Raw genomic sequence first — 25,962 nt, 5'->3', positions numbered from 1 at the left:
GGATTGGCAATGGAACATTGAATAAAAGGCGTTTATAACTGGATGATACGAAAGTATTGATCTACACAAATCTGACACGTGAAGTTTAATTTATAAATTTTTATTTAAATTTTGTAAGAAATTTATTTTTGTAAATGATTTAAGTTATGCATAATTTGTTATGAAGTAAAAAAAAGTGATAAAAATATGAATAAAGATGAGAGTGATGTTAACATAATCCCCTTGGTAGTTGAGTTAGAAAATAAAAGTATTTCTAAATAAACATCAGTAAAATATTTATACCTCTGGAGGGTTCCTCCTCCGCATAGTTGGTATTTCAGAAAACGACCTGGAAGTGCCTTGCTTTTTGAGGGACCTAGAAGCCAGCAGACTTGTTTATCTCGCTTTGCAAGTGGTCACTTGAGGTGTCTTCTCGTATGTTCAGGGGCAAAAGACTTTTGGACTTTGCACTAAATGTAGGACTGCTCAGGCTTCGCCCGAGCATATTCTAAACTGTATCGATTTTAAGATCGACGAGGTTTTTTCAAAACCTCATCTGTTTTTAGACTTCCTGGACATTTTTGGACTTATGGAATTGGTCTAATTGGGATGGACCTCTTGGGGATTAGAAACAACAACAACAAAATATTTATTTTTATGTTGCGTTGAAATATTAATTTATGAGTTATTACTATAAATACCTAATGAGGAAACTCTGATCCTTTTGTTTAATAATACAATTCAGTTTAAGAGCGAAATTCTACATATTTTTTACTTTTCCAGTGAGAAAATGATGCAAATTTTATCCCGTAACAAAGCTAATCATTCAAAATTTATTCCTATAATTGTTCATAAATAATTTTATTCAAATAATTGTGGCAATTAAATAAAAGATATTACAAAAAACTCTCCTAATAGCTTATCTAATGTAGGTCACAGTTTCGCGCCGAAACGACATATTTTCTTTTTTTTTCTTTTCTTACATTGTTCACTTTTTAGGAATACAAATAAAGTGAATAACTGTTTAAAAATATTCAATACTACTACGATTCTGTCGTTTCAACTATATTGCAAACTATATCTTAGGGAAACTGACGCCCAGAGACTGAGTGGTAGCGCTTCGCTCTCCCGTGGCACAGGTCCTGGGTTCAATCCTCGGTCAGGCAAGGTTCACTAAGCCTTTCATCCATTCAGTGGGTCGATAAATGAGTACCAAGCATACTTGGGAATTAGACACTGGGGGTTCCGCGTTCGGCTGACCACTTAAACCGGAACTTCTGCTCCTGCACCTCAGAGCCATAGGTCAAGAAAACTGATATGGGCACAGTAGGCCTTGGCCCTCTATGGTCTTTTGTGCCACTGAGTTTTCTTCTTTTAGGGAAACTAACTCGCGAAACTCAGATATTTGCGAAATTAAACGGGAACTTGATTGGCGAAATTTATCAGAAAGAACTATCTTCCACCAACAGCTTTAGTCAAATTCGCATTTGTGAATTGCATGCGTGCAGTGATAACAAAAAGGAAAGTACATGCTTTCTGTGACGTCATACCGAAAGCATCAGTTGAAGTTTAAATTTGAATCTCAAAGATATGTTTTTGTTAGTTGGCAATGCAGAGCCATACCAAAACAAAACAAGAAAAAGAAAAAATTGCGTTGAAAATTTTATTCTCGAATATAACTGAAATTTTACATATTCATTACATTTTAATATTTTTTGGGGAATATCTCTATATTTTCTTTTCATTGTATAGCAAATGATTTTGATTTAAATGTTTAGCGTTTTTTGAGGCTTACATATATGCTGCGTAAAAGGTTAGTACTGACAATTTTCATATTTCAAGTGAAAATTAATTGAGAAGTTTACATATATGTTGTTCCGTTGTAAAAAAATTTCTCATAAATAACTGTATCTCTGTTTGCCTATTTACATTTGATTGTTTAAGATTATTTTTTGTTCTTTTTCGTTCCTAAGATATCTGAACATTGTACTCCATCATACGTTTGTTTTTCTTGGTTGGTGATAAGTGTGATGAGAGAGTTTAGGAATCTTTTTATTTTTTTCCCCATCAATTTTGTTTTAAAATTTTTTATGAATAATCATTTCATAGGATTTAAGAAATTGTAATTTTAGCTTGATGCTTTGGTTCAGTTAGTAAGTAAGAAATTACTTTTAAGGTATGAAAATTTAATTTATAACGATGACACTCTTAATAATAGTGGGGAGATTTCCGTAGCGTGATCTATGGTAGAATAATGGCCAAGTCTTGGAAACTTCCGGGCATTCGCCCGCGAGAAACTAAAAAAAACATCACAGAAAGGGACTTGAAATGTATAACTTGTAGTCACCCCTGGGCAAACATCTGCATGTTTTTTATTTTAAAAAATTTGCAAGTTTTAAATTTATTTGGCACCTTGGCGATTGTAGTTGACTCGACAGATCAAGATAAGGAAATATAATATATCTCACATTTATAAATTATCTACTTTACTTTTTATTTATCTTTAGTTTAATAAAATATTGAGTCTTTCACAGATTTAGTTCATTTAAGACACATTTAATGTGTGGTTGATTGAAGGTAATTGTTGTTTCATAAATGTTTTATTCTTTGATATTTTTCTGAACTAATTTTTTGCAGTGTATTCCTTTTATTTTAGATCCTTTTAGACTTTTTTTTTTAAACATATGAGTATTTTATAACTAACTGTTAGGTTTTAGTTTTTTAACTCAGAAAGATTCCTTTAATTGGTACCTACATGTTAGAACCATTTTTAATCACATTGTTGTGTTCTGATGTTCTTCCTGCATAATTGAAAATTTTATTATTATGGCTCTATATTCATTTTCTGAATCAGATTATCTATTTATTCAATCAGTCTGCAAACTTAATATTGTAGAGCTTTCCTATATTGTGTCACTGATTGAGATTTTTCAGATTGTGGAATCCTTTAATTATATGGATAAAAGCTCTAGCCATCATCCATTAAAGGAGTAAAAAGAGAGCTTTGCTTAAATGTTATTAATATAAATAGATTATTTTTTTCATCCAAGGCCAATTTATGATCTAAGTAATAAATCTGCTACTGAACTTAGAGTAAATGAAAAAATAAAATGACAACTAGTTATTCGTAGTAAGTTAAAGGAAATTAGATTTACTAAATCTTGATAAACACATTTCACTTACACATTTTTACTGTAAATTTATGAGTAATATGTATCTTCCTAAAGTACTCATCTACTATTCTTATAAGGTGTTATAATATTTATAATACTTAATAATATTTATAATTTTTACTTATTGTAAGTTTTCTGGTTAAAATAATATATTTTAATGATATATCTTGATTATTTTATATATAGATTTATCATTTATTCTTGTAAATAAACTTGTTTTATTTTTAAAGTTTTATCATTTTATTAATAATTTATTTAGTTTTAAAGTATAGTCTTTTTCTTAAACCATTCTTATTTATTAAATGAAATAAATATTAATCAAAATAATAATTTCTAACATTGATGCTTAGTAAAATTATAATCCAAATAGTAAATTGCTAAATTTTCTCTTAAAGCTTGTTTCTAAAATCATTAAAATATCACTTCTAATTAAAACAATTCATATTTTTCCATTAAATTCTTCAATTAAAAAAAATTATTCCACTGATGAAAAATTTACTTTTAATGTTATTAGTTAGAAATAAATATGTAATTTAAAAATTCTTTTTTTATCTCTATTTATAACTAAATCATAGGTAACAGTTTATGCAAATGAAAAAACCTTTAGATTATATGTGTCCTCCTTGATTTATTCTTATCAATCATAGGAAATGTATGGTTCTATTATTTAAAATATTTTTATTTTGCAATTTATATTTCTTTAATAAAATTTTTTTTGTATGTTGAATATTTTTAGCTATTTATTTAGAATAGCTTTAATTTTTTGAATTATATTACAGGTATTTGCATCTCTACTTACAATAATGAATACTTGAATAAAGTGTAAGCTTTTTTATTTTCCAAAATGAGTGCTAAGTCGCTTGAAAGGTTGTCTGTTCGGGAGCGTGAGAAGTTAGAAAAGTATATTAAGTCTTTCATAGCAAAAGTCCCACAAGCCATTGTTCAATCCAGATTTGGGAAAATGAGGGATCGTTCTTCGAATTGCAGTTCTTTAGACAATGATGTGGTAAGTGTATTCCATATCTAATAAAATAACATTTAAACTGTGAGATTTACAAAGAAGTTAGTGATAGCCATTTTCAATTTTTTTCATAGTCTTTTATGTCAAAAAGTGTCAAGTTACTTCAGACTTATATAAAATAAAGTTTTAAGTAATTGGAATAAAACTTTTTGTATTGACAACATGAGGGAAAACTTGTGATACCTGAATTGATTTTCTACACTAGTGCTATGGGAATGTTTGATGCGTGTGCTATAGCATAACTAGTAATGTACCCTAGTACTATGGAATAGGAAGGTTTGAATATCGTTAAAATTTATTAAATGAATTAAGTGTTATTTTTTTATGTATATGTATTCTCATAAATGCACAGTGCACAAAAAAAGAGAAAATCTTGAATAACTTTTGATCTAGTGATCAGATCTTCATGTACCAGGATTCAATCTAAATGTCCTAATAATGGACCTCAAATATGCTAATTAATTACAGCAGATGATATTTTAAGTTATGAAAACAGACACAAACGCTTTTTTTCTCCAAATAAAAGTACCTTTTGGCAGATTTGGATTTCTGACTCAAAATGTTGGAGATAGCAGCAATCTGAGAAATATGGAGTTAGGTCAGAGCAGGTGAGGGGATGAAAGTTTGGACTCCTTAATGTTAGTTTTACTTATTGCATATTTTTCCAGATCTTGAGAAATTTTTAAGTGAATTGAAAATGTTTTGAACACAATTATAAAATTATCTTATTTAACGAGAATTCTGTGCAAAAATAGTTTTTAATAGTTTTTTTTTATTTGGTTTAGATATTTTTGTATTATTTTATTTAATAAAAGTCAAAAAAATTTTGAATTATAATTTATACAAATGTTTATATTTATTTGAAGAATGGAAGTTTTTTTGGCAAAATTCAAAATATACAAAATGAACACAATTGGCTAAATAGTTAATAAAATATCAGATTTTAAAATAATCGTTTTTTTAGAATTTGATTTTTCAGGAACTATTTGATTGTCAGGAACTATTCAAAATGTTAGGACCATATTTTCTAGGTTGTGGCTTGTTCCCATATTTTAAAGGTCATGATTCTGGATCTGTGGAAAAAAAAGTCTTTTCTGAGAAAATATGTTTTTGTGTTTGATTTCATAACTTAAAATATTGTATGCATTAATTAATTATTTGAGGTCACCCTTTTAGATCAAAGGTTGAATGCTGCTATATGAAGCTCCAATCGCTTGATCATAAGTTATTCTGGTATTTTTTTTTTTTTTTTNCACACTATACATAAAAGTATAATTTATATGTTTTTTTTTAACCCTAACGTTCTGCTTTGTTATTTTACATTAATACTTTTTTATTTATTATAAACTTTTAGTCAGATATATAAAATATAAAAGCCTCATCAAAAGCTTTATGGCAGTAGCATTTTGAAATATGTCTCAGAAATTTGCATTTTTAAAGATTGCATTAGAACAATAACAGTTGGAACTATAATAAAACTTTTTTTTCTTATAATAAGTAATAATTATTCAGAGAAATTTTTTTTTTAACATAATATTTCTTGCTTTTGAATAATATGTATATTATTTTGAATTCCTTAAAAATTATATTTTGTTCATTTCAGTATGAAATTGCCATTGAAGATGATTTAGAAGTTCAAGAAAAAGTGAAAGAAGCTTGTAGAAATGTTAATCCACTGCATGAATTCTCTGTGAACGTTGAAATTCTTTTGCATACTATAGATCAAGAGACATTAGCATTAGAAGAATGGAACATACGTCAAGTATATTCCCAAACATTTTGGGATCCTAGGTATAAAGTTTCTGCCGAAATCGAAGTGATTTTTCGTAAATTGTATATGCTGTTGAAGTCAGTTATTCCTGTAACACGTGCTAATCCAGCATTCAAAATGTCACTGCAGCACAAGAAATACAATTATGTTATGATGTATAGAATCTATTCTGGTGAACCAAGGGTAATTTATTTTCTTTAATTAGTTGAAGAATTTTTTTTTACACAGATCTATTTATTTACAGGAGCTTTCAAAAATGGTTTAAAACCATCAAAGGTGGAATGTTGAATTTGGTTTTAAATTATCTTTATTTAATTTTCATACATGAACTAATGACATGTGCTTTACTTGAATCATTTAAAGCATAAAATATGTGATTAATATTAGAGATAAATTATTTTAATAGTCCTCATTAAAGTTTGTACTGTTTGTTTGACTTGCTTGAAGTTCTTAGTATATTTTAAATTTGACTAGTATGAAATAATAAACTTTAAAAAATTCACATGAAATGAAGTTTAATCACTAATTCATTATAATTAAAAAATCTATTTCATGATAATTCTTTCATTATAATTGATATTTTTAAGGCTGATTGATTAGGTGAGTTAAATATTTTAAAAAAGTTAGAAGTATTTTAAAAAAGTAATGATTAGCAGAAGTTCTTGGAAGTTGTAAAATTTGGCCAATGAATTTTTGTGACTAACTATGAATTTTTGAAAATTCACTTGACACAAAGTTTATTCTAATCACTTTTTTTTAAACTACTTATTAGAAATCTGTCTGGTGTATTTGATTTTAAGGCTGATTTACATGGAGGATTAATAATTCTACATAGCAAGTAATTATTCTACATATTTAATTCATATGGGGACATAACAAGAACAATATAGTTTACTATTAGAAAGAAGATAAACTATTTTTAAGACGGAACGAGTACATAGTGCATGTGAAAATGACCTGCTAATTAAAATAATTTCCAAATATTTCTTGTGGTCTTATGCTAAAGCAATGTCTGGAAGTAAAATTAAGTATGTTGTCATTTAAGTGAAAAGGAGAAGAATTTAACTCACAAAAGTTTAATCAAAAGATCAAAATTTTATACTTCAAAAACTTTTACTTTCATAATTTTTGTAGAGTTAGAGATATCAACAGTTAAAACATATGCATTGTTTGATAACAAATGAATTCTTATAATGTTTGTTATACAGTGATAATCTAGTTGACATGTATATATTAAATGTTGATAAATTAGTGAGAAAGAGGCTATTTCTGAATACAAAGTTTGCCCTCACTTTAATTATTAACAATATTTCAGATTGCATAAAATTTTTTTTTGTTCAATTAAAAAATTAATAATTTTCATTCCATGTGAAGTTCAGAATACCAGCCATACATAGTGTGATAAAATAAATGGTTATATTCACTTAATGGTAATATTTGTTAATTTTTATTTTAGATTTCACAATTGGGTATTAATCCTGTGAAATACAAGCTTGGAGAAGTTCATACACCAGTTGGAACAATGAGCGTTTCAGTTGCTTATAGATCTGATCAGGAGATGACTATAGAACCTAAAAATTCAGAGAAGGAAAACTCTTTTATGTTGAACAGTGATTACTTTAATCTTGATCTCAGTCCTAAAAGATTAAGCTCTGCTCCAAGAACTATTAAAAAGTAAATAAAAATTATGATTTTTTTTTATACCTATTGATGCTACTTTTTTACTACTAGATATATTTTTATCCTATTTAAATTTTTTTTTTCCCTTCTGCTTTTAACTTTAGCATTTTAGAGTGAACAAAAATATCAAATTTTCATTTATGTCTTAATTAAGTCTTTCATTAATTGTCTATTAGTCTTTCATGAATTGGTTCTTTCAGTAATTAATTCATTGACAAAATATGCATCTTTCATTGGTTGCCTTAAATATTGATTGATAATGTTATCATGTGATTGTCATCTCTTTTTAATTTGATAAATGAAAGATAAGATCCCTGAAAAACAAGGTTAAGTGCTTGGCCATGATTTGGGGGTGTGTCAAACAACGTATATTTGCAAAAATTTGGCCTTTTGCATAGAACAATGGTTCACAAATTGCGCAAAAGTGATTGAGGTATTCTAATATCTTTAGTATGATTTTTTATCTCAGAATTTTTAGGACTTTTAGGAAAAAATCAACTCAATGTATCAAAACTCAAGGGAAAAAATAATTATTAATAAAATTGTATAAGGCTTATCAGCTTATTTTATATTTTGGTGAAAATGCTGTTATAAATTCCGTATGGTCATTGTCTTGAAAGTTTTGAAAATATCTTTGCACAATTTATTTTAAAAGATTTTTATCCAACTAACTAGTGATCTCAGAATTTTTACAAGTTGAACTGAGGGATAGTTATTAGTTTTTTTAAAATTATGCTTGTCTACACTTAACATTATTAAAAAAAAAAAAAACTATTTTCCTTGAAAATATTAAACTTAATTATTTTTCATAACAACAAATAGAAGAATCATTCACTAATTTTTATTTGTTGTTTTATTTAGAGTTTCTTCCCTTAGCATAAAATATCTTATCCAGTACATTCTGCGATAAATTGTTTTTTTAATTAATATTTCAGCTACTGTTGTTATATCTGATTTATATCTAAGAGAACACTCTACAAAGTTTGTAGGAATTTCTTCTCAGATAAAATCTCAACAGGAAAATTAAAGACTTTAATCAAATTCAACTCAGGTATTTAACAACGAAGAGGAATTTGAAAAGAACTGCTCTTGAAGAGTAGACTATTTCACAAAATTGTTCCTAAACAGTAGATTATTTAACAAAATTTCTCTTGCTCCTTTTAAAAATATAGTTTGGCAATCAGGAGTGGAGATCTCAGTAAGGTTGCTTTCAGTTAGGTCGGGCTCTTCTCATAATTTTTGTTGAAAAATCATTATATTGCTTACGTTATATTAAATCCTTATATTGCTGATGCTTTAAAAATATTAAAATGAACATAGCATATTCCTTTTTGAACATCATTTCTAATTTTTTGCAATTTTATTTATAGTTTACTATTTCTACACTTAGAAAACGAATCTAAAGAATCCTTTCAGATTATCGAGTAATTTAAATTCTTCAAAACATCCTTGGTTTCCATTAATTTATATTTGTCAATTTTAAGATTAACGAAAAGCTATTAAAATATTTATTCTAAAAAGTTCGTATAATAAACTTCATTGCCATTTAACATTAAATTGTATAAATAGTCTATAAAATAAGAGATCTGAAAACTAATTAAAATCGTAATTAAGACCATTATAAAATTCTGATAATTTAATTCTGATTATGCCAATAAATGGAAATTTTCAAAATTTGTAAACATATTCGAAGCANATATACTTTCTTCTCTCTATATAGGCAAAGCATTTAGGTATTATATTTGAAATTAATTATTGCCACAACAAGCATTGTTGCTTCTAGTAAAATAGAAGAGAATAATTTTTAAAATTCGTCTTAGATTAAGGTCCTTGAAAATTTTGTTTAGGTCCTTGAAAAGTCCTGGAAAGTCCTTGAATTTCAATCTCATCATAGAGTGGGAACCCTGTAAAAGTAAAGTAAACTGCATCATCCGTAAACTGTATGGTGTGAACTAAAATAATCCAAAATCTTAAAAATTGATATGTTCTCATGGCATTCTACTAAGTGAATGTTTTTTTTTAACTGTTCATAATTAAAATTTTATATATTAAGTTTTCTTCACTGCAAATCAGGAGCTAAGTCTTCTAATTGTATCATTGAGAAATTTTTTTATTAATTTGCTCTAATTTTCATTAAATTTTAACAATTTATCTATCATTTAAATATTTTTCGGAAACAATTGTTAATCAATTATCTAATTTTATTATCTGCATTGTTTGATTATTGACATTGTTATATACAAGTTTTTAATGTATTTGTTTTATTTTAGTCATGTTTTAAGAAATAACTCTAATTCCCAAAATGTTGGAGCTTTTGCTCAATGCAACTTAGTGCCAGATCCTGGTTTTCCTGAATTAGCATTCCTACAAAAATCAATATTGCACCCATCACGCAGTTGCTTGCGGCAAGAGAATGAAGAAGCCAATGATAATGTGAAAGGTGATCTCAATTCAAATGTCTCTCCTGACGTTAAGCTGGATAGAAAAGATATTATTAAAGATGCTGATAGACTTTCTTGCAGCGATGTATCAGATGGTAGTGATTTTGTTCTAGTTGATCTTGTAAGTTATTATTTCACTATTTGGCTGTATTTTTGCAATTTTATTTTACAGATTTATGTTTACTTTTTGTGTTGTTGAAAATGACCATTAAAAACTACTCTAAAGGTTTTGTTTAAGTATTGTGTAGCTATGAGTTTTTTGAAGACGTGACTTAAACCCAGTGGCAGAATCTCGACGACATTGTCGCAGAATGTTACAGAGTTCTTGCAGAAAGATTTCTCCTTAGAAAGTAAAAAAATTTAGTTTTCTTTTCTGCAAAAATGTTCGAAATTTTTTTTCTCTCTAAAATTATATTTAAAAAATGTCTTTTTCGCGCATCGGACGGGAAAGAAATGTTATTAATTTTTCGATTCTTATTTCAGAAGAATGAAAAATAAAGAATATTGAAGTAAAAAATTTCTTTTCTGCAGAAATGTTAGAAAGATTTTTTTCCTCCACAATTATACTCAAGAGATACCTTTTTCATGCATCAGAAGGGAAGAAATGCTTGGGATTTTTTTAAAATTTCCTTTTGGGAAAAGTAAAAAATTTTTAGTTTTCCTTTCTTTCACTGATTTTACGATTTTTAATTATTATTTTTCTATGTGATGATGATTTACGAATTGTGAAAAAAGAAATAATTAGTGTGTTTTCCTCTTACAAAATGTGAGAATATCGCCCATGATATTAGAATAAAAAAATATTACATATTCATTATTTAAAAAAAAATACATAAAATTTTATTATATCCAAATAGACTTTTCTTTGTAAATACAACGTTTCTGTTACTTTAAAATTAATTAATAACATGTATATTAGTTATTATTAAAAGTATCTTGCAGAAAAATATTAGCGCTAGAGAAGATTGTCGCAGAAAGCCCAAAGAAATTCTGCCACAGGGGACTTAAACTTATCAAGAGTATAAAAAACAAAGTATATTAGATAAAAAATATGGTTCATATTACCAAAATTGGTTTCAAGATTCAATCAAAATTGATTCTTTGTTATTTCTGAACTAAAGCACTTATTTTGTCAAAATTAGTTTAGTTTGATTTAGTTATTAGTAACTATTTTGTGCACTTATTATTTAGAAACCATCTGTACATTTTGTTTGGTTGAAAAAGTCTTTATATCAAGAGTTTACCGTATTTTGTGAATATCTTTGTAGTAATGAACTTTGTTTAATTCTGAAATAAAATGCGATTCTTAATTTAAACATTTAATATTGTGATTTTTTCTTTTCTTTCAGAAGCCGCCATTTGCTACTTGTGATCCCGATCACGGTTTAGGTGCTTTTTACCAAGAATGCCAGCTTGCCCCACCCCTGTCATCCTTCAGTGATCAACCATCTTTAGAGGAACAGGTGCTTGACGTAGCTACACAGCTTGAGAAATTTGAAATTAGTATGATGGACTTTGACAAATTTGTGGATTCTGTTTGCCAAATTAACTCTAAAAATTGATATTATCATTATTCTTTTTCTTTGTACATATCTATGTTGCACATTTTAAATTAAATTTATTGATTGAAAACATTTTTGTAAGCATTATTTAAAATTATGTTGACTTAAATTTATTAATGTTGTTTCATAGCTAGAAAATGTTACTATATTAAAATGAATTAAGTTAGGAACATTATAAATTTCTTGACTAATTTTCATTAAGGTTCCAGACTATTTCCTTGATAAGTATACACACAGACGTGCTTTTGACGTGCTTTTTCTCATAGTAAACATTTGATTACTAACAACTAAATTCAGGGTATCTGTGCACCTGAAAAGTCATGATAAATCATGGATTTTGTTATTGAACAAAATTTGTCCAGACTTTAACTATTTTTTTAAAAAAAATCATGGAAAGTGATGGGTTTAGGTCGTCGAAAAATCTAATTTTAAAATGGAATTTACCCCCTCCCAATTTCGCAGTGTTCCAAATATCTATATTTGTAGCAAAATTGCCACTCATAGTCATATTCTATTAAAATATAAAATGTTTTTATCATATACTTTCAAAATAATGGCATTCTTTCAAAAAAGGGAAGAAAGAACATCATTTCCAGAGGAAATTATCTTTTAAACTTTTGTGATTTCAGAATTTTTATTTATTTATTTATTATTTATTTTTTTATTTTATCAATTTAAAATTCTAGTTCAGGCTTTTTGTATCTTACTTACTTTAAAGAATAAATGAAACAGATTTAAATAACTACATATATCTGACAGTATTTAGTTATTTGCTTTTGTATTTTTTTTCAGCTACTTTATTGCTTCAACTCTTTCTTTACACTGTTTTTTAAGTTTAAAATATATAAATATGAAGATGTAGAGTATAGCAGTTTTGGTTATATCTATCACTTTAATTAATGTTATTATACTGCTTTTTTAAATTGATTGTTGTGTTTTTGTAGAGAAAATAGTAACTTTGGTAAGGCATGAAAAATTCTTGGAATTATTCATGAAAAGTCATGAATTTGAAAATCTAAAATGTAGCAGATGCCCTGTAAATTGGTTAGTAAACAATTAATTGATTACTAAACAAATTATTGATTACTAAAGCAAAATTAGATAAGTGAATTCTTGAAGTTTTTATTTATTGTTTTGCCCATTTGTGGCATCAAGGTTATACATTTCTGTCCCATATTTGTTTGCTTTTACGAGGTGTTCAAATAAAAATATAACAAATTTTCACACACACAATTTATGCTTTCAAATAATTTTATTAACTGTTTATGACACTGACAGAATGAGAAAAAAAAACAATCATACTGAATTCAGCTATTTACAAAACATATCAGAATCATAATTAAGATCAGAAACAATATTTTATATGGAAAGAAATATTTGTTAACACACATATCTATATATTTATATCTACAATCTTTTAGGAACATTGTATATGCTATAAAATTTTAACTTTAAAAGTAACTTGTCATATCAAAATACAAATTTTTTTGAGAATTCTATTCATTTTATTGTATATACTCTCCCCCCCCCATGCCACAGCCATTCATTCTATTTTCTTTTACATTCAGATTCATTTCATTTATTAACATTCACATTCAATCATGAAAAACAATGTATTAAGTACATTACAAAAATAATGCAAGTTTAATTAACATTTCAGATGATGATACTGGGTGTAATGAATACAAGTGACTTTGTTTTGGTTATTAATCTTAGTACTGCGAATAATACAAAACTGGAAGCACTTCTGTTAAATCACTCTTAATTTGACAAACACAATTATGTATTTAGAGAATAAGAATATATTTCAATGACACCTGAATTTAGTTATTCTGATTTAAAATTGTACAAAAACCGATTTATTTATAATTTTATTATTACATTACACGAGACAACCTTTAGCATTTTGTGTTTGTTGAGGAATTAATTTCTTTATTTCATTAAATTTGATGTTATCTTTCATATTCTTTTAAGGTATCTTAGTTTTCATTTATTTAGCTTAGTTTTCTTAGTTTATATTTCTTTCTTATTCTTGCTGGGCTTAAGCTTTATTGTAATCTTCATGCTTTAAAATATATTTTAATTTTTTATTTTGTTTTGAAAGAATATAACTTATAGGATATCTATATGTTATATTCTTTCTTCATCATATTGTCTATTTGATAGAAGGAAAGATTTTTTTTGAAAATTATTATTTTTAAAAAAGTTATGTTTAAAAAAAAATTGTGACTGGCAGAATAGCTCCATGATTAACGATCCAGCAGTTAGTAGGAAATATTATTCATTAAGAAATTAGGTCAACAGCAAATACTTTTCTCATGCAAGAAAGCGCAGTTTTTCCTGTTATCATAATCTAACTGAAATGATTTAAATTGAGCTAATATCGAGAAGCATTGTGGGGCATTCTATGTGTTTGTATAGCTTTTCTGGCTATTGAAACAATTTAGTCAAAAATTTATTTTTAGATTGAATTGAACATAAGTATGTATTTAAGTATTAAAATACTATTCTCTTGCGCGTATTGAATGCTGCAAACAAACAAAACATGATGAACTTATTGCTTGTTACTCACCTTTATACTCACACAATATTCTCATATCATCATCACAACTGAAAGTAAATAAACCAAAAGAAAAATCTTGTTCGAATGCCATTATTCCACAATCCCATTCCCTTTCCTCACCTTCACTCCACCGATCTTTCTCTTCAACTCTGTAAACAAAACAAAAATTTTTTTTAAAAAAAATATAAATTTGAGTTTCAAAGACATGTATCGAACATTAGAATCACAATGATTTTTTTTAGCCTTGAAGTGATTTGAACATTTTTTTGAATTATTTTTAAATTAATGTCCAAAATTAAATGTACTATAAATGAGTTAGAGCTTTTTTGTTGCCAAATTTTAAAAGTGTATGTTTGTGGGTTAATGAACTATTTTAGCACTCTTCAATTCCGGGAAAAATCTAATTAAACTAAGACCCATCCCTTTCAGGGGCGGTAGGATAAAACTGCCCCGCTTATTTTTGAAAATAATAAGAGGGATTGTTTTTACTGGTTGACTAAAACTTGAAATAGTTTTTATCTCGTAAACTATATAGTTTGTAAACAGCCTACTTTCAAGTTTTTATTTTGAACAAAATGTACAGATAAAGCAGATTGATTCATACATGCAGTGATCACATTTTTTAAGACGTTTTTTTGACCGTCATTTTGGTACAAATTTTTCTGTCTCACAAAGGGTAAATAATTTAAAATGATCCACCTACCACCTAAAGGCTTGTGTATAGAAAAATACACATATTTATATTTGGAATTTTTTACCCAGCCCCTTACTGTATAGATCCAGAAAGCAATTTCTTTTCTTATTTATTTCTTCTTTTGAAGCCAGATCTTCTCAAAAATCTACAATAGAATTTCTTTTTCTTATTTTAGTTTTAAAAGTGTAGATGCTGCTAGTACAATGAGATAAGTTTGCAAAAATTTTGATGCTTCGGTTCTATTTTAGCACTTTGGTATCTCCCTTTTTTTATTCTTATTTTCAGTTTAGTTTTTGTCTGTTCTTAAACCTTTTATTATGTCTTCAAACTTCTTTGAATATCGAGTTTTTTTTAACCTTTTATAAATTTTTTAAAAATTAAATGCAAGTACTAAAAAAATTTTTTTTTTTTAAAAATAGTTTTAGTTTATTATTTTCTTTGTTAGAGACACTGCAAAACTGCAAGATAATATATGTACCATTGGCTTTTTCTTTCTTTTGTGTTAACCAATAAATGAAATAAAAACATCTCATTCAGGTCAATTAAAAGTACTTTTTAATTTACTTAAAAATATTTAAATTAATTGATTGGTTTGAAGGTATTATATACACGCATAAAAAATCGTGGCCACACATGGCAAGCATCTAGCCCCATTTTTTAGGATCTTTTAATGGTAATGCTCTGATTTGCTTTTGAATTGTTACCCTTCTCTTCAAACTTCCACACCAAAACCTTAGAATATAGAAAAGAGAAGAAGTCCAGCCCTTCGAATACTTAAATAATGTGGGGAACTGTATGTCATACTAGAAAAACAACTTACAGGGTAAAATACTCAGATTTAGCAGAGTGTCATTTGAACTAAGATCCAGCGCACGCACGTAAGAAGCTAAGTGACAACCAAGAGGTACGCCATCTGTGAACTGTTTATCGGACAACTTTACGTGTATGATTGGGGTACGCTGAACCACCATTTTGTCCTTTCTTTCGAAATGTGTATGCAGATTTAATTAGCATGAATGACATAAATGCATTTTTAAAGAAATATCTTAATTAATAGTATAGGACTGTTTATCAATAGTGTAAAAACGTAGAACAAACCAACGATAAAATAAAGACAGCTTTTCTTCTTCACACCAACGCTTCCCAGAACCCCAGTATTGGTTAGGAGGAGAGGAGGGTTCCGTTTCAAGAATCTCTGCTGTTGTGCCTTGTTTTTTCCTTTATGCACATGGACCCTATCTAACCTTGGAGTACTGGTTTACATTATCTCAATGGAAGCTAGACTTCTTTCCCTATGTATATTCTTTGCCTCAACCATCATTAGAACTTTTAGCCTCTCAAAATTGCCATATTTAACTTGCCTCTTGTTGCATCTATTGCAGGTTGGAACTCACTATGCCTAGCTGTCTATTAAAGCGTGAGAGTAATTGTGCATTGCAAAAATGAATATTGAAATATATCATTTACCCATTATCGTATTGCCATGATCCATCATCCATTTTCTTTAATCCTAAGAACACTCCTCCATCTAGAGGCGAGCTGAGAATTGCTGAAGCCACGCTTTTCGTGGAACTGGCATCTTTGTAAGGGAACAGATGGCCATCTATGCAAAAATTTGGTGCAGTTCTGTAGGACTCTTTTCGAGGAAACAAAAAGAGGCATTTATCGTGGTAGTTGACGTAGCTCAGTTGTTCATGATGACAAGCTGCAAAAAGTAAGGAAATTTATTGTTAGTGAAATAAATAAATATAAAGGATGTTCAATAATCATTAACTCTTTTAGTAGCATATTTTTTAAAAATTAGTATTAAAACGAACGAAAGGCACTACCAAAATCTGACACCCCCATCGGGGTCAGAGGCAATCGGACAATGAAGGCGTGTTTAAATTGTTTTATACCAGTTTTATTGTCAAGTACAGTTTTTCATAATCGCTTCTCTATGAATTTATAATCTTTTTTTAATCGGAATTTTATTTCCTTAATTTTTACCTTTAAGCACCGAAATTAAGGACTGTATTTAAGGTACCCTTTGTCTATTATTAGAGAAAAACAAACATAACTGCTATAAAATTTCGTATTCTTTTAAACATATACGTACGGATTTGGAAAAATTTTGTGAAATGACGTAAAAAGTGTTTCTAACTTACATAATATTTTCCTGTAATTTATCTTTAAAAAAAATTAACTCTTTTTTTTTTTTTGTAAACTGAATATTTTTATAACTTAATTTCAATTTAGTGATTATAATTCTACTTTCCTTTTAAGTTTTTATAAATCTGCATGTGTATATATTTTGTAGAAAATTAACTTTTTTTAAAGCTTTGACTCTACAAAAATGAAAATTTTTCTCAGAGTTAGGGACCCCACTTTTTAGGATTCAGCATGCTATGAAATGTAAAGTAGCATATCAGCTATTTATTTTCATATTAAATTGTACTAAAATATCAGACGCAAATTACGTTTTGTTAGACAACGTAGCGACCTGATAAAGAAGAATAGGCATAACGTGTATGATAACACGAAACGGGACATTGTTCAGCTTTGTTGTTTTAAAATCGTGTTGAACGTCTTAGATTTTGAAGAATTTATAGATAAAGACGAAGTTGGTTGATAACTCATAAACGTAAGGGATTATTTTATTCATTAAAGTACACTTATTGGCCGATAAATTAACAACTTGGGATATTTTATCTTGCCCTGTTCGCAGTGCACCCACCTGTGTCTGTTGGGAGTATCTTGATATAAGACATGCTCTACTGACACGGAAGGGGGACCCTGGTATTTTTCAAGGGTAAACACGTCATGCAAATGGCAAATCAAATTCCTCCTAGAATTAATCGAAGGTTTCTAATCCATTGCCCAGTGTGTGTGTGTGTATGCACCCATATTGACTTCACACTTTTTCTGTTTAAGCGGCAGATTGTACAGATTGGTGGTACAACATTCTGGCAGACGAGAGTCAAAAAAGTTGGTATTCAAAGTTGGGCCTACATCCTTGTGAATGTTCGTCTATAGAGACATCAGCAGCAGGTTGCAACTTAGAAAACCTGCTCTAATACTTTCTTTTAAACAAAAATGTCGTGTTAATCCGTCTTTGTGCTGTGTTGTTTCTGTTACCTGTCTTGCATGTTTTAGTCTCCGAGATTGTGGGCATTGAATGATACTTGTTATCATGATCCGGACCTATTTTTGAACAATATCTCAAAATCATTTTGTGTAAAACACATTTATATTTTCAAATTTTATATATTTTGCTTAAATTATTTATTAGGATAAAAAAAAGGAAAAAAGAATTCTTACGCATTTTGTCTAATTCACACAAAAATACTACTTCTTGATTGCAAGCAAAAGGCTCCACTTTGAAATCGTTTCCAGCTGCTACCACTGCACAATTCAGGCTTTCGGGATCTCTTATCCACAATGGATAGTCGTCTTGTTGAACAGTTCCTTCGTTGTTCTCATATATCCACTTCTTTGATCCAAATCCATCCTCTTTTTTCATTCCTATTCATCAAAAGACAATTGCCAATAAAAAAAAACAGTGAGAAACATCGTAAAATTTAACTGTTATTAGTGTTATTTTCTTACTTATATTAAAATGTACAGCGCGCGCGCAGAAAAAAAAAAAAAACTTAACCACCCTGAATAATTTTTAATTTGATGATCGGATAACGTCCGAGGACTCAATCTCAATGGACACAGAGGTGACCTCAAATAAGCCTTAAATATGAAATAAACATGTTTTTTTCCCTAACAGATTCGGATTTCTAAACCCCTAAATATAGGGGGTAGCCTACAATCTAGGAAATATGGTTCCAATAGTTTGGACCCTTTATTGTTGATTTAACTTTTTACGTGTTTCGCCATACTGAGAACTTTTTAAGCAAATTGAAAAATTTTTGCACACATTAAATTCGTTCATCCAAAGATCTCAGGCAAAAAAAAAACTTTTAGTACGCATTATTTTATTTAGTAATAAAATAATATATGGATATCTTAGCCGATATGGATATATTAGTCGAAAAAAGTTTGAATTGTAAAGTAATAATTTTTTAAATCATATTTAAAATGTAATTTTTCATGGAAAAATTCGAACGGAATCAGTTGTTCAGTTCTCGTTATTCGAGCGAAAGTAGTTCATGATAAAAGGCATTTTAAATGCATGACTTATTTAAAATTTGATATCTAAGGAACTATTTGATAGATTTTGCTCAAAATTTGAATTTTGCCATGTAAAATTACGATGTTTAAAGTGTAAAAAATTGTAAACATTCAATTTTTCTTGATTTTTAAATAAAATAATAATAAATAAATGTTTACTAAAAGTTATTTCAATTAAATAAATGTTGTTACAACGCAGAGATCACTGCTTCTTATAAAAAAAGATAAGCGAAACATTATTGTATTAGTCGTCTAGTTATATAAGATTTCTAGACAGCCAAAACACATTATAAATTTAAAATAGATTTATTCCTAAAGAATAAAACTAAAATGCATGATTTGATAAAAAGGGGAAAGTTAATATCTACTTTATTTCGCCATTTTTAATAGGATTTTGTTACCGCCAAAAACGATTAAAGAGAATGTGACATTAAAGGTTTACTACTTCGATTGTTAATGTAAAAAGGAAAAACCCAGCATCCATATTTTCTATTTAAAACAAATGTTAAAATTTGTTTCCTAATTTTAGAGATGATTACGGTAGAATAATTTGTTACCCAAAAAATGTCTTGATCTAATTTTTTTTTCATTTAAAAAAAATAAGTAAATTAAATAAAACTTAAAATTAGCAAACGAGTTTGAAAATCCACCATTTATAGAACAGTTTGCTTCAAATTTTGTATATTAAGGCTTATTGAATTTCATTAACAATTTGTAACTCATTAATAATTTGTTACCTAAAAAATGTCTTGATCTAATTTTTTTTTCATTAAAAAAAAATTAATTAAATACAACTTAAAATTATCACGCGAATTTGAAAATCCACCATTTATAGAACAGTTTGCTTAACATTTTTCTTCCTAACTTGAGATAATTTCTTCTTTATATAATTATTATCTAAATTACTATGTCATTTTAATTTTTAAATCATTAAGGATTAGTAAATTTATAAACAACTGTATATTAAGGCTTATTGAATTTCATTAACAATTTGTAAGCTCCATAATATCTGAAAACCAGTTTTGACATTTTTTTAAAAATAGAATATGTACTTAAAGAATTTTCATATCCTATACTTTAATACTGATGGTATGGCAACAGCCTTAGTTAAAGATTATTGTATAAAATTAAATCAATTTGTATGCATGCAAAATAATGAATTAATTCTCTCGAAAACTATCTAAATATTTTTTGTTTTTAAATTTAGAGCATTCCTGAAAGAGAGCTGTGATATCATATTCATTGCTTTTATTGGATTCTTTTGACGTTTTCATAATGGAAGATTAGTGACTGATATTAAATTATGGAGTTAAGAATCTTCATTAGCTTTATTTTAATCTTCATTAAGCTCCAGCTTGGAAACGTTTATAAAAAACAAATTTTATGAATGTTATGAACAAATACAAATTTTATGAACACATTTTATAAAAGCAAACAATTTCGAACTTAGTTTGTATAATAGAAAAAAATCCCAAGAGATGACAGTTGTAATGAATCAAGATAATTGTAAGTATTGAGTTTTTATCAAGTCTCAGTTTAACTATACTGTTTAGTAAAAGCTTTTAATTTTCTTAAAAAAAAGTGCAAATGCAATTGAAACCGCACTAAATAATTCAGTGAATAGCGCAATGTTTGCATTTCGGATTTAATTTTAATTTTGCTTCTGAAACATAACTTATTAAAATTCGCAAACGATAAAATAGATTTTGTATATTTTCGAATTTTTAATATGAAGTATTATTTTTTTAACATTAGGACCAAATGTAGAGTACTCTAAAATATTTTTTATTGAATTTTGTTTTTGGCAGGTACAACGATTGTTGTCATAAATTTTGTACTTTGAAAAGAATTCAACAAATAATTTAATTGTAGCATTATTATGATAATTTATTTTTGTATAATAATAGCGTTACTTTAAAATATGGTGTTAATATTTATTCGATTCTTTTTTCATGTTTCATAAATTAATTTGTCTATCCTTTTTAAAATCTTGAAAGTTGGCGTGCTATTTTCTATTTTTTTTTGGAATGAGGGGGAATCACAGGCTGTCAACTTTTACACGTTTTGAATTATTTTAAATTAAATTTTTAATAACAATTTTCTGGTAGATTCTGCTCCTCTCGTAAAATTTGTGTTTTAACCCTTTGACGTAGATGGGGTACCTGTGTCCCTTTTAAATATTTTTTTCTGAAACTCTAATTACAAGTAAAACTAATTTTTTTGGCATTTTTTAATTATAAAAAAAATAGTATAATAGTTACTGAAATAGTCTGTTAGATTATCGGAATCGTATTTGTGCTGAAGTATAAAATTCAAAAATAGGTAGTTCGAATTTTTTTTCATTTATATTCAAAAATTTATCAATAATTGGTTTTGTAAATTTAAAAAAAATTCAGTGATGAAAAACTGTTTCTCTTAGATCTAAATAACTGTGAATAAGTACAAAGTAGAATAAGTACAGTTTCCGTTTCTGAAAGCGCTAGCTGAAATGTTGAGCCACCTCAGCTAGATTTGGCATGTGACATTTTCAGCGGCAATCATTGGTCGATTTTCTAGCGTTGCCATTCGGGGAGTTGTAATTATGCTTTCTTGTCGCCGTTTTAGAGTAATGTATATATAGATATTCTTCATTATTTTGTCTTAATTTAGGNAAAAAAAAAAAAAAAAAAAAAAAAAAAAAAAAAAAAAAAAAAAAAAAAAAAAAACGAAGAAAATTAAGAATGTTTCCATGTTTTCTCTACATTTGATATATATACAATATATATAAACACACACACTGTATATTTATGATTATAAATATATTAATAATTCAAAAATAGATATAGTACCGTTGAATGCTGCAAGGTTATTTAGTTCTGTTTTTAACTATTTAGTTTTAGTTTACTAAGCAAGATTTGTTTTTAAGTACTTTTATCTACATTTAAATGTATTCAAATAAAGTATTTGTACCAATGTATACTTGCTGAGGGATTAGATTTTTGATGTTATCTCTTATCTTCTTGGCCAATTCCTTGTAAGCATCATCATTCAGTCGTTTCATAAATGGGCGGCCGCCTCCTGCCTCATTCGTACAGTACGATTCCTTGTCGCTTAGCTTAATTTTTCTGCTTGAAACATGGATGCATGTTTTTCCAGCTTCCAACCAGTAGTACATTTGAGGACAGTCTATTTAGATAAATAAAAATGGCACTGAATACAAAAAAATATATGACTTTATTTTATTGAATAATTTTGTTGAAATTATGTAATTATGTGAATTGTTGAAACTTGAAAAAAAAAATTATGTTTACCCAGAAAATTTATTCTAACTAATGTGACTCCTCACTTTTTTTTTAAAGTGTTATTTATTTTTAATATTAGCTCAATTGTTTCAAAATCTATTTTTGTTGAATACTTTTTCCAATATCGTAAAAAATATCAAACTATAAAATACTATAAATGTAAAATACTGCAAGTGCCTATATGTTGGTTTTTGGGGCATTTTTATTAACCGGAAAATCTCAAGTTTTATCTTGTTTTCATTAGCTTAAGATGTGATNATTGTTGAAACTTGGAAAAAAAAAATTATGTTTACCCAGAAAATTTATTTTAGCTAGTGTGACTCCTCACTTTTTTTTAAAGTGTTATTTATTTTTAATATTAGCTCAATTGTTTCAAAATCTATTTTTATTGAATACTTCCCCCAATATCGTAAAAAAATATCAAACTATAAAATACTATAAATGTAAAATACTGCAAGTGCCAATATGATGGGTTTTGGGGCATTTTTATTAACCGGGAAATCTCAAGTTTTATCTTGTTTTCACTAGCTTAGGATGTGATATTACGTAAAGTGGTGGTAACACTTCTGAAGAACTTTCTTAAGTTTTTAAGCTCGTTTTTTCCCGAAAATAGCTGCCTTAAAGAAGATGACGTTGAATGGAAAAACGGATCAATCTGAAGAGTTTTTATCATAAAATAACATTTATTTAAAGCATCAACCACGCATCAACAAAGCAAAAGTTAATTACGATTCCTGTAACGCGTTAGAATACAGCTTAAAATAAAACAATTTCTATAAATGGTTGTGTTAGCTGCATATTTTCAAGAGTCTATAAGGGATCTTAAAATGGTTACTTGGCCAGAAAATAAATAAAAAAAGCAAACGGAACATAATTTTAAAATTTATGTTCTCAATTTTAATGCAAAAAGTCGATCGCTGAATAAAAATCTAACAAACGCTATGTTTTTGCGTTCAAACAAACATAATTCCATGATTTTAACTTATTACGTTACGTATTATGTCTTAAGATAAACTCATTTGAACCGGTGTCTAAAATTATTAACCGTTTTACAGTTATTATTTTTTAGCGTAAATTACATTAATATGTTATTATAAATTACCGTTAAGGTGATTCGTTTCAAATATATGTAACTTAACGATCTGTTTCATGCACAATACGTTGCTTTACATGCACAAGTTTTATTTAATATATTAGTCAATTAATTTAATTAAGTTAGGATTAGTACTTACATATCAGTTAGAATAAATATGTTCGAGGCAATTCTTATTGATGTATTATTGATTATTAATGTATCTTATAAAACGTTAAAAAAAAAGCACTGTTTACGAACAAATATCCTATATAAATATCTTTTTTTCACGTAATTTTTCTTTTTCAAATGAGAGTTTGGTAAATACGTTTAAAGAGACGGTATTTGATTTCCTTTGCAAAATAGAAGCCAAATTTATACTAAGATAACATTTGTTAAAATGTTTGATGATTATCTTTCAGTAATTTGTAATTTTATTTACTTTTAATTAAAAGAAATTGAATTCTTGGTTGAATATTTTTTTTGTTTTACTTATATCATTTTAACATATTCTGCAATTTATTTCATGCCATGTATTTTAGAATTAAAGAAAAAACTCACTTTCCGAATTCACTACGAAGAATGTAAATAAGAGTAACAACAGTATTTCGCTGATCATGTTAAGTTTGGCGATTCAAGCTTATATGATGATATACTACTTTGAAACAAGTATTCATTTTAAATTAGTGTCTATACGTATGTGGGGCTTTATATATCTTGACAACCAACATTATAATTCATAATTATAAAAAAAAATATTATCAATTCCCAATTATACGAGTAAAAACATGAAAATAGCTTTAAATCTGATGAATATTATTTCCTCAACAGAAACAAATTACATCCATTAGTAACTATGTGCGTTTCGCTTTGAATTGAATTTGTTTTCTTAACTACGCAAATATCTATATTTGTTAGTATATTTTGTTTTAATAAGAAAACTTAGATTTCATCGTACATTATCGTTGCTAAGCTCCTTTAAAATGAAGTTGTGTCTAATGCTTGTAATACATTATGATTGATGAAATACTTAACTTTAAGAAAGTTGCAAAAAGTTTCACTGAAAAATGCCAAAATATCTGTGTATATTTTAGGTGCAGTGGGTATTTGTTATCATTTGATGTGTGTAAAGAATTAAGGAGTTTTTTTATATCGATTTTAATTTATGTTAATTTTTCAGTGGAAATATTTAAAAAATACCGTTTTTTGAGAATTACATAAAGTGTATTATAACTTATGTAAATGGTAGTTCTGAAAATATAGTAATGCATTAATCTTTTATAATAGAAAGAAGAGTTCTTGTGTCTCTCTTATAAGTCCAGTAGCGTTTAAGTTCCTAAAATTGGTCCTAATAGCTTAAGTTTAGTAGTAAAGTGAAAATTAATCTGGGAAATTGCTTGATTTTGTCAGATTTGTACTATCAAGAGATGGTTGCGAACAATAACATAATTTTCGATTTCGAAAGATCTTGATTATAGTCAAACAATACTTTGATAAGTTGTATTTCTAAAAGCGTGTTTTGCTTAATCTAATTACGCAAATTCACTGGAAAGTGCAATGAACAATATTTTTCATTTATTTTAACTTTTCTAATCGTACCGGAATGCTTTTAAGTTTTGTGTATGATTGCGTAGTGCTAAGTAATACCGATTGATTGATTACTTGCTTCTGTTTTTATCCTGTACAAAGAAAGGGTATTCATTTGGACTTTAATAACAAAAAAAAGGTTCAGTTAAATTATTAGCGAAATTGCAAACATTAAATTAAATAAACAAAAAAAAAAACATCTCTTAAATTAGAAAAACAGTTAAACTGTATAAAAATACCCTATATAATTATTCATTAATAATGGTTGTTGTTGTTGTTCATTTACGTCGCACTAGAGCTTAGTACACAATGGGCTATTGGCGACGGTCCGGGAAACATCCCTGAGGATGATCCGAGGACTCGCCATCGATCACAATTTTGATCCTCTGCAGAGGGGATGGCACCCCCGCTTCGGTAGCCCGACGACCTGCACGCGAAGTCGAGCACTTTACTGTAGAATAGTTTAACGAGGACCAATACCGCACACCCTCGGTCCCTACGCAGACTGATCCAAGTGGTCACCCACCCGCACACTCACCGCAGCTAGTGATGCTTGAATCTTAATGCTGTCTTTTTGAATGGTATCTCTAAGGGAAATGAAGAGTTGTAAATGGCATCGCAGGAGAGGGTTTCAAACCACTAGCAAAACTAATAATCCATAAGGTGTTTCGTAGTTGCTGTTCTTAATATATACTACCGAATCGGAAAGAGCAAACCATCCAAGCCTGACACTACTTATTAACAGTTATAATATATTTTTACTAGCCATAGTCATATTATTGCTTAAGGCTTTTACCTTTTCATCTTGATTTGTGAAGTTGTGAAGTGATTTTCATCACGAGTTTTGAAAACAGAAAGAAAAAATAATTTTGAACTATTTGCTGCAATTGCAACACCATTGACTGAATTGCAACACCAATAAGAAATCAGAGTTCTGAACAGTTAGAGATAAGACTGCTGCGACAATCGCTTGCAGT

General features: G+C 27.9%; 2 protein-coding genes across 2 annotated transcripts; one reads left to right on the top strand and one right to left on the bottom strand.

Annotated features, from left to right (window-relative positions):
* Window positions 1-1,577: 1,577 nt before the first annotated feature.
* Window positions 1,578-11,699, top strand: LOC107450556 (Autophagy-related 13). The gene is made up of 6 exons (XM_043046437.2): window positions 1,578-1,792; window positions 3,932-4,158; window positions 5,777-6,127; window positions 7,401-7,618; window positions 9,895-10,186; window positions 11,415-11,699. The coding sequence occupies exons 2-6, from the start codon at window positions 3,997-3,999 to the stop codon at window positions 11,625-11,627; spliced, it is 1,236 nt and encodes a 411-aa protein (XP_042902371.1). The 5' UTR covers window positions 1,578-1,792; window positions 3,932-3,996; the 3' UTR covers window positions 11,628-11,699.
* Window positions 11,700-13,710: 2,011 nt separating this feature from the next.
* On the bottom strand, window positions 13,711-24,074 carry LOC107450557 (uncharacterized). Its single transcript, XM_043046441.2, has 5 exons — window positions 23,960-24,074; window positions 21,995-22,210; window positions 18,185-18,388; window positions 16,352-16,589; window positions 13,711-14,339 (listed from the first exon to the last, which is right to left on the bottom strand). The coding sequence occupies exons 1-5, from the start codon at window positions 24,015-24,017 to the stop codon at window positions 14,192-14,194; spliced, it is 864 nt and encodes a 287-aa protein (XP_042902375.2). The 5' UTR covers window positions 24,018-24,074; the 3' UTR covers window positions 13,711-14,191.
* Window positions 24,075-25,962: the final 1,888 nt, after the last annotated feature.

This window comes from Parasteatoda tepidariorum, chromosome 7 (genome assembly GCF_043381705.1).
Source record: "Parasteatoda tepidariorum isolate YZ-2023 chromosome 7, CAS_Ptep_4.0, whole genome shotgun sequence".
Lineage (NCBI taxonomy): Eukaryota > Metazoa > Arthropoda > Arachnida > Araneae > Theridiidae > Parasteatoda > Parasteatoda tepidariorum.
Note: the sequence above shows the minus strand (reverse complement) of the source record. Positions and strands in the feature narration are given on the sequence as shown.

Bases quoted from the DNA above. Each gene is read 5' to 3' on its own strand.
- LOC107450556 (XM_043046437.2), top strand. From the start codon at position 3,997: ATGAGTGCTAAGTCGCTTGAAAGGTTGTCTGTTCGGGAGCGTGAGAAG. The intron at 4,159-5,776 runs GTAAGTGTATTC...TGTTCATTTCAG, and splicing joins GTTCTTTAGACAATGATGTG to TATGAAATTGCCATTGAAGA. The intron at 6,128-7,400 runs GTAATTTATTTT...TTTTTATTTTAG, and splicing joins TCTATTCTGGTGAACCAAGG to ATTTCACAATTGGGTATTAA.
- LOC107450557 (XM_043046441.2), bottom strand. From the start codon at position 24,017: ATGATCAGCGAAATACTGTTGTTACTCTTATTTACATTCTTCGTAGTG. The intron at 18,389-21,994 runs GTACAAATACTT...TTTGATGAATAG, and splicing joins CCCTCAGCAAGTATACATTG to GAATGAAAAAAGAGGATGGA. The intron at 14,340-16,351 runs GTAAATGATATA...TTTTGTTTACAG, and splicing joins TCATGGCAATACGATAATGG to AGTTGAAGAGAAAGATCGGT.